This window comes from Phycodurus eques, chromosome 4 (genome assembly GCF_024500275.1).
Source record: "Phycodurus eques isolate BA_2022a chromosome 4, UOR_Pequ_1.1, whole genome shotgun sequence".
NCBI lineage: Eukaryota > Metazoa > Chordata > Actinopteri > Syngnathiformes > Syngnathidae > Phycodurus > Phycodurus eques.
Genome location: NC_084528.1, coordinates 29,620,929 through 29,632,174, shown reverse-complemented (window position 1 = coordinate 29,632,174; position 11,246 = coordinate 29,620,929). Strand labels below are relative to the sequence as shown.

The window sequence follows — 11,246 nt, the reverse complement described above, 5'->3', positions numbered from 1 at the left end:
TTGCGTGCGGTGCCTTCAGGACGCACCTGTTGTGTGTAGCAATTTGGGTTTTCAAGCCATCCGGAGGGACGTTTGACCAGACCGGCCTCGAATTCCCATGACTCTCTCAAGCCTGAGGGCGAGCCACGCAGCACGAGTGTGTGACAAGGAGACATTGTGTTCCTCTCCGATTGGCCTTTGCCTAAAATTAAAGGAATCCTCCATTTAACCGTTTTTTCAAACCAGCACCAAACGCGAGCGTAACATTTCCAATCTCAGCATTTAACCCTGTTACACAGGAACTTGGTAAATGCCTTTTTCCTTTTTTTTTTTAACTTGAGCCATCTTGGTTAATATGCACAGGATAGTCTGGTGTTATGCTAATAAATGCGAACCACAATCTGGCTTTAATTGTACATATTGCTTGCTACGGTCTTGAGAGAAATGCACAAGAAAACAACTTAATGTATGAAAAATTGGCAAACTGGTCATTGTTATGTTAGTAAAAGCCAAATGTAATATAGCTATTATTGTAGCAGTGCCGTGTCCCAACAGCGTATCTATCCATCCATTTTCTTTAGTACTTGTCCTCATTAGGATCAAGCAAAGATGGGGCGAGGTTCACCTCTTTGTGAACAAGTGCGTGAGAAAATAGTGGAACAGTTTAAGGACAATGTTCCTCAACGTACAATTGCAAGGAATTTAGGGATTTCATCATCTACGGTCCATAATATCATCAAAAGGTTCGGAGAATCTGGAGAAATCACTGCATTTAAGCGGCAAAGCCGAAAACCAACATTGAATGCCCGTGACCTTTGATCCCTCAGGCGGCACTGCATCAAAAACCAACATCAATGTGTAAAGGATATCGCTACATGGGCTCAGGAACACTTAAGAAAACAAATGTCAGTCAATACAGTTCGGCGCTACATCCGTAAGTGCAACTTGAAACTCTACTATGCAAAGCAAAAGCCATTTGTCAACAACACCCAGAAACGCCGCCGGCTTCTCTGGGCCTGAGCTCATCGAAGATGGACTAATGCAAAGTGGAAAAGTGTTCTGTGGTCCGATGAGTCCACATTTCAACATTTGTTTTTGGAAATTGTGGACGTCGTGTCCTCCGGGCCAAAGAGGAAAAGAACCATCCGGACTGTTATGGACGCAAAGTTCAAAATGTCATATACTGCCTGCAGTTCCATTATTGTAGCCGGGAGGGCGTTTTGCGCTCTCTCTCTCTCTCTCTCTCTCTCTCTCTCTCTCTCTCTCTCTCTCCCCTCCACTTCTCTGTTTTCAGCACCTGTCTCCAATCAGCCTTATCACCACCGGTATATAAACCTGCCTGTTCCAGGAAATCCTCGCCTTTGCAGTTAATCCTTGCAGTTATTTTCAGTGGTACCACGGCCCATTTACCTCTTGTAAGTCACCATGTTCCTCGTTCCCTTTTTGACTCCTGTGTCTCCTTGTTCCAGTGTGTTTCCCCCCTGTGTTCCTGATCCACGTAATTCCTGCCGCCAAGCCAGCCGCCTGTCCACACCGCCGCCTGCCAACCCACCTCGGACCACCGCCATTACCTTTCATCAATAAACTATTCATCCTTTCACATCTGCCTCCAACTGCTCTTGGATCCAGCCACTCTCTATTCGTGTCACAAAAGCCAGTATCTGTGATGGTATGGGTAATTTACACATCTGTGAAGGCACCATTAATGCTGAAAGGTACATACAGGTTTTGGAGAAACATATGCTGCCATCCAAGCAAAGTCTTTTTCATGGACGCCCCTGCTTATTTCAGCAAGACAATGCCAAACCACATTCTGCACGTGTTACAACAGCGTGGCTTCGTAGTAAAAGAGTGTGGGTACTGGTCTGGCCTGCCTGCAGTCCAGACCTGTCTCCCATTGAAAATGTGTGGCGCGTTATGAAGCGTAAAATACGACAACGGAGACCCCGGACTGTTGAACAGCTGAAGCTGTACATCAAGCAAGAATGGGAAAGAATTCCACCTACAAAGTTTCAACAATTAGTGTCCTCAGTTCCCAAATGTTTAGTGAATGTTTTTAAAAGAAAAGGTGGTGTAACACAGTGGGAAACATGACCCTGTCCCAGCTTTTTTAGAATGTGTTGCAGCCATAAAATTCTAAGTTAATGATTATTTGCTGAAAACAATCAAGTTAAATATCTTTGTAGTGTATTCAATTAAATATAGGTTGAACATGATTTGCAAATCATTGTATTCTGTTTTTATTTATGTTTAACACAACATCCCAAATTCATTGGAATTGGGGTTGCACATGAAAGTTTTCACTTGAATTGTTTTAACTTTACAGTACACACTATATGTTATCAGCTCGGAAATCATTTGTCTTTGGCGTTAAATGCACTTGCAAAGAAGCAGCATTTGGCCGGTGCAATTAAATATTGCAGTAAAGCTCAGCGCATCTTGCGGATCTGAGCCGGGCCACGGGGGCGAGCGGTGACCCCGGGGCGAGGCAGCTGCAGCCCAGCCGGGTGTGCGACCTGCACCGCGAGCTCCGGGCTTCATTTTGCACGGCTGCACTGCGATATGTGTGATGAGATGTAGTGAGGGCTGGGACGGGAGGGAGGAAGGGAGGGAGGAGGGAGGGAGGACTGAATAACGAGAAGAGAAACACCCACCCACTCACCCACTCCTGACCGAGCAAGTGAGCGAGGGAACCGGATCCGGAGCGACACAAGGAGAAGCAGACCGGGTGAAGAATCCTTTCGGGACGCGGCAGCGGTTGTTCCGGATTTCCCTTTTTTTTAATTATTTTTTTTTGTTTGGAGGAGGAGAAAAGGAGACGATCTGAATATATGATTGAAGAGGTATGAAATGCAATATCATTCGTTGGTGTGTGTGTGTGTGTGTGTGTGTGCGCGTGTGCATGTGCGTGACAGTGGGAGCGGGTCTCAGGTGCTGCTTGAGGTTGCAGGTACAATCATTCGAATGGGCAAAAACAACAACAACTACAAGTCAGAAAGTATGTGATGTATACTCGATCTTGCTTTTGTATCCATGACATGCACCGTGTTCCTTACTTGAAGCTCATAGTCTGAATGGGGGGGGGGGGCGAGGCTGAGCGCCACATGCCATCTAGGAAGCCAATCTTGAGACAACTTTTTTTCCCCATAGAGCTGCTGGAGAGCGGCTGTCCTCAGGTGAGAAATATTCTTCTGCTCTTCTCTTGCGCGTCGTAATGAGCATCAATGTGTAGGTGACAGGGAGCTGAGGAGGAACAAAAAAGTGAGAGGAGATGGAGATGGACAAAGGCACTCACACTGGGTTCCTAGGCTGAGCTGCCATTCAAACTTGGCTCATGTTGCTCCTCCATCTTTCCCCCCTTTGCTTCATCTGTCACAGTCAAATTCCTTTGCCTATTTTATTTGATATTACCCCGCTTTTTCGTAAATGATTACCACTTTGGTAGAAAAAGCAACCGCTGTAGTGCCAATTTAAGGTATTGAAAAGAACATTGGAGACAATGTTTAATTAGGTAAACTAAAAATGAAAATCTTTAACTTAAATGAACGTGATCTTCAGAGGGTGATTGGTGTTCAGAAACTTGTGAACAGAACATTTCAAAATCAAGGGTCCGAGATTTTCCTCATTAAAATGAATGAATTGAAATTGTGCATGTATAATAATCATTTCACTTTTATGAATCCACAATAATGTTTGTTAAAGTTGAAAGTCGGGATGTCCCGAGCCGATCGCGTGATTTTCAGCTGATGGAAATCGAGTGAAAAAAATTGGTTTTATTCATTTTCGGACATTTAAATGTCACAAAGTGACAAAATAATCCAAAGGTACAAAGACCTTGTCAAATGGAACAGTAATGGGTTTGTTTTATACGAAACAATGTAACTTTTGGGGGTATTTTTAGTAGCGGTATAATACAAGTGACTGAAAGTGAGACGCAGACACGTTTGTGTTTGTGTGCGGATAAGTGACACTCACACACAAAACGTGCTTTAAACTTTTTAATGACACCTCTGGTGTAGTTTACTGTTAAATTCAACACGCAACAAAAATAATTACACACATTGTATAGTTTAAATCCAAGACACACATTATCGTTTACAGAAATTGGCAGTTTAATGCTAACAGTCAATGGAAAACCCCATTGACAGGCTAGCTAGAATTAGCATTCGATCACAGGTGGGATTTACCTTCAAATAACGAATATTTATCCATAAAGTCCGTAATAACACACATATACAGGTAATATAATAATACACACAGGTACATATTCTTCATCATCTGTGAACAACGAGTTAAATTAATGTTTTATCGCGAGGTTGTTCTTCTATTCCTTTTGAGTGCAAACATCGCACCACACTGCCCCTAAGAGGCCAAGCTGCGCACAAGAGGAGGAGCAGATGCAGTCATTCCCCCCCTGACTGTCTGACATGAAATCAGACTGAAATTTCCCTGATTTAGGGCAATTAGATTACGAAAATGATTTCTATTAGCAAAATATGTTTTTTTTAATTTGTATTTTTAAAATATTATTATTTTACTTGTTACAAATGTATTTTTTTGGTTGTTATTTTATATTTAGAAGTTGAGTTTTGGTAGCTATTTGTATCGGATCGGAAAAATGTGATCGGGACACCCCTTGTTGAAAAGTCTCTTCTCACGCTGATCTAATTTGGTGGTATGTTTTAGAATGTAGCTTTGGTTATGTTCACGGTTAATCAATAATCAGTTGTTTAATTTCTATTAGACACATCAGTAAAATAAAACATTTTTTCTATTTGGGTGACTGAGGTCATTTTGTGCTGCACGAATCCAAAATCACTCATTTTTCACTCTGAATAATTTGTATTCTTCTATTGACTGCACAGCTTTACGACGCTGTAATAGAACCAGAAATGTGTTGTTGAAGGTCAAAGGTCCATCTTCTCTTCTCTTCTCTTCTCTTCTCTTCTCTTCTCTTCTCTTCTCTTCTCTTCTCTTCTCTTCTCTTCTCTTCTCTTCTCTTCTCTTCTCTCCTCTTCTCTTCTCTTCTCTTCTCTCCTCTCCTCTCCTCTCCTCTCCTCTCCTCTCCTCTCCTCTCCTCTCCTCTCCTCTCCTCTCCTCTCCTCTCTTCTCTCCTCTCTCCTCTCCTCTCTACTTGTCCTCTTTTCCTCTCTTCTCCTGCCAACAAAGTCCTCCACTGTTTCAGCAGCGTCCGTGTGGGCGTGATGCTCGACGACTGCTCTGTGGTCAGTCTAGACCGCCCAACAACTGCTGTGTAATTGTCTCTGAGCGGCCGTTGTTTGCGGCTAACTGATTCCAGATCAGCCCCCTGAGGCCGTGTGGGGGGAGTGGCAAGGTGGATGTTCCTGACCTATGGATCCTCCACACAGCTGAATGGCATTCCTGAAGTCTATCACTGTGTGCGTCTTGTCTCAATCAGCTTTTTTATCATTTGTTCAACTTCTTTCCCTCTTCTTTCAGCTCCATGTTGCTGGTCGCGAGGATGTTCTCTCAGAGTTATATTTGGGCTCCACTGGTGTTACTGGCTGTCCTTTCTCATATCCCTTGTAAAGCACAGGATCAAGGTAATTTGTCCCGACTCCTCTCTATTCTGTTCTCTCTGCTTTTAGTCCCTTTCTCCACTTAAAACTACTCCTCTGCTTTTCCCATCCCCGCTAAATCTTCTTTGCTTTCTGAGCTCCATCTCCAAGTTCTTCTGTTTCCTTGGCCTCCTCCTCATTAGACTTTCTTCATCACTCCTCTCTCTGCATCATCTCTGGTTCTCATGGAAAGGCTCGGTCTAATCAGATGAGCTCACGCGCTCTCCGATGCTATCACTTTTAACTTCAGCGCGGCGTCGCGGCACCGCTTGCCACCTGTCTTCAGATGCCGCCACACTTCAGAGCATTTTTTAATAAATGCGGTGTAATGGCGCGCTTCAGGCCGTGGTGATTTTCTGTGCGATGTGCAGCACAACATGTATAACGCTCCAGTGTGCCTTGCAATCAACTGCATCCCAGCAAACTGGCTTTAATCAAAGTGGGTCCCTTCACAAACGTGAGCTCTCGGGTCGGTGCGGACGACTGACGGAAATACTGTAGATGAATTAGCATGTTCAATTATCCTTGTTGAACCCAATTTGTGTTTACCTTAGTTTCAAATAGCTGGTTTTGATGTGTGTCACTTAATGTGTTTCACCTATAACAGGGGTTTCCAAACTATTTCCTTCGAGGGCCGCATATAGAAGAATAGAAGGATGCAAGGGGCCACTTTGAAATTCTTTCACTTTGATTTATTAAACACGCTAAACCGATCAGTCAAGAAATTATATATATTTTATATATTATAGTTGTTTTGAAAAACTGCAGTGTCACAGCTTTCTGTTAAAAGTGATGAGGCCAATAGTGAAGGATTTTTAAAGATTTTGGGGTGGCCAGCAGCCCTGTATCCCACTCAAATAGATCCGCCCCTGTAATGAACAGTAGCCAAATCCAAATCAGAGCCAAAATAAGAGGAATTGGTAGTAAGGTGACTCTTTTTAAAGTAGTTACTGAGGATCATTAATGTGATTTATTCACTAATCGGATATTGACACGGAGCAGTAAGTGGAGGAAATCACTTTAGCTTCTTCTTTATTCACCACAGTGTTATTTTTGCCATTTTAGTAAATGCTTTATTTGCATCTTAGCATAACTAGAAACGCCCTACTGCATATAAAACCAATTTATTAGCAGTTGTGGTTGTCCCCATCAACCCCCCCCCCCCCCCCCCACCCATTGGATGTGGGTGTTGCAACAACCAAACCATTTTTTGACACCCAGACTTCTCACAGTGCCCACCTCCACCCTTTTTTTTAATTAATTATTTTTTTTAAATAGCTTTGTGGGCTGTGGCAAATGTCATTTTTAGTAAATGCTGAAAAATGAACAGTGGGCCACAAGTGGTTCCCAGGCCACAGTTTGGACACCACTTAGCCAAAAGTGTACAGTGACAATGCACAAAAGGTTGTGGATGTGTGTGTGTGTGTGTGTGTGTGAGAGAGAGAGAGAGAGAGAGAGAAAGAGAGAGAGAGAGAGAGAGAGAAAGAAAGAGAGCAAGAAAGCAAGAAAGAAAGAAAGAGAGAAAGAGAGAGAGAGCTTGTTTGACAGAATGTGCAATCCAGGAAGAGCAGGAGGTTAAATCCTGTACTTATCTTAGAGGAAAATGAGCCAGAGGGAAATTTCAACATTTAGTATCTGTGACTGTGTGACTGTGCGTGCGTGTGGTGTGCACATGTGTGTGTGTGTGTGTGTGTGTGTGTGTGTGCGCGTGTGTAATATTTGGGCAGTGAAAGGATTTTGCTGAATTTGAAATAAACCAATTAGGATTCAAGTGTGGACTCAATACTGCCCCTACTTTCAAACCAAGCGACATGACTGTCACTATACTTTTTAATATTTAATATGAAAATCCCTCTGTAGGCTGAAGACGAAGATACTTTGCCAGGCTGTGAGTGCAGCCACCGTCACTTTTTGTTTGAAAAGTATGTTTTATTAGCTTGAGATCGGGCAATTGAATCGCCCAATGAAGAATCTTTCATTTCATGCCTTCAAAATGTCTCAAGGGATGATGCTAATTCAACTACTACTACTAATGCGGCCAATGAATGGATGTCAACAGTGATATAAAGGGTGGCCACTGGTCATATATTTATGGATGAAATACAGCTCGTGTATGTCTGCCTGTGTGTGCCTTGATCAAATGTACCAAAATCGCGTTAGATCATCGGTCTACCTGCTGCGCCGGACTTGAATGTGGTCACAGCAGATTGAAGTGTAGACCGACTTTCTGCCACCAGTTTGTCACCGCGCCGGGCACAGTCTGAAGAACAGTCTGCCAAATTGGCAAACACGAGCCTTGCGCTTGCATGAAAATGAAGGATAGGCCAGTTATTGCGCTCAGTCTCCAACATCTTGTCTTTGTGAAGAGTCTGGCCAGAGAACGTCATCCGCATCACAGGCAATTTTTCCATGACTTTCAGCAGGATTTCACAGAGCCGGGTGGCATTATTTTGAAGGACCTTGCCAACAATGAGTGCTTCTTGTTATTGAGCGAAAAGAGCAGTCCTTCCACCCTCATTTGGTTGTCTTTCAGGTCTACAAAGAGGAAAATGCACTTACCTACATACAGCCAGCAAAAATAGTTTTGTTATAACCATTACAGTACTTACGGTATACTGTTGTGTTCTGTATGTCAAACAACCACCTGTTGTCTTCTCTGAATGTCCATTGATGATGTTGACCACGGAGAATCTGCTCAAATTGGTTTGGACTCTTTGTCCAGCTTCTGTTATGATTATTCTTGGTCTTCCTCGGTCTTCTTCTTGTCCCCTTCATCTTTGGATTTTATCCTGCCCAATTGGTCTGATCACCTCATGAGAAACGCGTGTGTTCAATTTGGAGTTGTTGTGTGTGAGAGATGGCAGCTGTGCTGCACTTGTGTTCACATTTTGCTGCCATGTTTACAATTGTCCACAGTGTGAAATCTGTTCAGTGACTGAGAATGTGTTTAAGATTTTTGCAAAATAGGGCAGACGAGTTTTACGGATTGAGACTAAGTACCTGAACAGTGATTAAAGTTTGGCCAAAAGTGTGTTTGATTTGAAAAATGAGTTTATGCCAATAAGAATTTGGTTCAGAGAAGAGGGTTTCATATTTTAGCAATTGTGAAAAACTGTAATTGCTTGGGCGGCACGGTGGACGACTGGTTAGAGTGTCGGCCTCACAGTTCTGATGACCGGGGTTCAAGCCGCACAATATGTACAGTACACAGTATGTCACGCTGTCCAAATACTTTTAGACCCCTGAAAATGAAGGTAGTCTGCGTCAAATAGATTTACTTTAAATTATATATAGTAAATGCCACATCTTTGTGAAAGCTCTTGCATAAAAGCTGAACGGTTACACTTGAACCTTTTATTTCAAATCCACTGCGGCGGGCCGTAAAGGCAAATACAAGAACACCTGTCTTTGCCCAAATACATTTGGCCTTAACTGCATTCAATGCAGGCGTGTGCAAAAGAGGCTCCGCAAGGAAATCAAATAAAGATTTTTCAACTGCGCCGAAGTTCTTGGCAGAATCAATAATCCACTTGTTGCGTAATCCTTTTATTGATCTCCCGCACATCAATATACAGACAACTTTCAAGGGGAATTAGACCCTTAAATAATGAATGTTTGTTGATGGATTTCTCCAGGTTGTCCCAAAGCTTAAATCTTGATGGCTGTGGTGCTGCCTCCTGTTTATTTACAAGCAGGCGTCCTTATTAAATGCTGAATGCTCGAAATGAAAGGAAGGCTTTTCTATTCTTCCCTATTTTTTCCAGCACCTAATTTAGACCTCCTTCTTTGCTCGCACCATCTCCTCTCTCACTCTTATCTTCTACACTCTTTTCCCCAGTTTTTATTTCCTGTCTGCTTTTCTCTCTTTCATCATTTCATTCCAATTGGCAGCAGCCATTGTACCGCGCAGAGTCATTAATTTCATTTGAGGCCGAAATAAACAAGAGGTGTGGCAGTATAAATGAGACTGGGATTTGTTGCCACTAAGTTACAGCGTCACACAGGTGACCCCAGTCCAATCCCTTCATTGGGGGGGGGGGGCAAGGACAGCCATGAACGTTCCTCTCAGCAACAACATCTGGTCAGCTGGGATTTTAGAGAGAGGATTGGTGTGTGTGTTGTAGCCAAAGAGGATATTTGTATTGACAAAACATATCTTTGCGATATCTTCGGGGACTCACACTATACCAAAGGGTAAAGAAAGGCTGTTTGATTGCAAGAAGAGAGCAAATAGTCCAACTAAATAAAGTCTAATAATACAATTCTGTCCATGCATCCTTGCATTTTTTTTTGCAAATAAAAACAACCCCAAAACAAACAAACAAACAAACAAACAAACAAACAAACAAACACTCATTCACTGTCGCGTTGGGTGCCTCTGTGTTGTTTTTAATGGCAACACTTCCCTAAAAAAAAGAAAAAGTTTCTGTAAGAGGAGGTTTGTCCAAATGTGATGACGGCAAGCTATGACTAAACATGCGATCTATATAAATACAATTTATATAAAATTTACATCAATACATAAAAGATGGTAGTAAGGTGAGTTACGAAAAGGTGAATTTGCCCCCCAAAACGCAACTGTACTATTATATCTTATGTAGTCCTATTTAAAAAATCCATCCACTTAGAGGAAAACCTAAAGCACCTGACTATTTCTTCATGCACATGTTAGTTTCATAAAAATGTATTAGATACAGGCTCAAGTATACTATACATCATTTGTTGTACATAAAGTCTCTGGTACGCTTTGGTTATTGTTTTGTTCAGTGGACAGAATAAATGTGAGTCTGTTCTTGTGTTCTGTGAGTCAATTCTTCCAGCTGAAGTCCACAACATAACATGAAATGTTTTCTATGGCGGCAGAGACAAATCCATTTTGTTCCCGACTCGGCCCCCAGAGGGTGCAAGTAGAAATAGTTTGTGTTGCAGCTGTGGGAGCAGCAGCATAACAGGAGTAAAAATTGTTATGTTTTCCACATTGACATTTGGATGATCGAGATTTTGTTTGTACTCGAGTATCTCAATCAAGCTCCTTAAAGTGCGTGTGGAATCCCACGTGTGTTTGTTCAGCCTCTGTGCGAATACTCATTTATTTCAAATGATTGTGTTAATGATCTCATTAACGTGGTACAAGCTGAAGCGCAACATGAAGTAGTGTGTGCGCGTGTGTCTAATGATCAATGCGTGCATTTGTGCAGTGAACGTGTGTGGCGCGAGGGCCGACAGTAAGCGTGAGTGACTTTGTGGTGGCCAATGATTCCAGCTGTGATGAACTCGGAGTGAAGCCCATGAGGTGAAAGCATGAATTCCTAAACAAAAGGCAGAATCAGGTGCAAGCAACCTGCTTCAAATTTCAGTAATGCTCATTTATCCCAAAGCCAATCAAGTGGCACCTTGTTTACTATTCAATGTCTGTTGAGTGTAATTCATCTTGCCGTCATCTCCAACCGCTCTGGAACGAAAGGCGCTGGGGATGTGATGTGAAGGGGCCCCACCAATTTGTCTCTTTTGTTCTTGATGGAGCGTGAGGCTATTGCGCTTCGAAATTTCAATACATTAAAGTAAACATCAGTGAAATCAACCACACTTGATGGGAGCGTGAGCCGATGGGAATCAGAAAATGGACAGCAAGACAATATACAATATCATAATATAATAAACGGCAACTGTAAGAGAAAATCTCTCCCC

General features: G+C 42.5%; 1 protein-coding gene across 1 annotated transcript in view; it reads left to right on the top strand.

The window, feature by feature from the left end:
• Positions 1–2,807: 2,807 nt before the first annotated feature.
• Positions 2,808–11,246, top strand: part of col14a1a (collagen, type XIV, alpha 1a) — an 85,834-nt gene continuing 77,395 nt past the window's right edge. The window contains 3 exon segments of the mRNA XM_061675159.1: positions 2,808–2,822; positions 3,130–3,155; positions 5,440–5,543. Of these exon segments, the coding sequence (XP_061531143.1) occupies positions 2,811–2,822; positions 3,130–3,155; positions 5,440–5,543 (142 nt within the window). The 5' untranslated portion in view covers positions 2,808–2,810.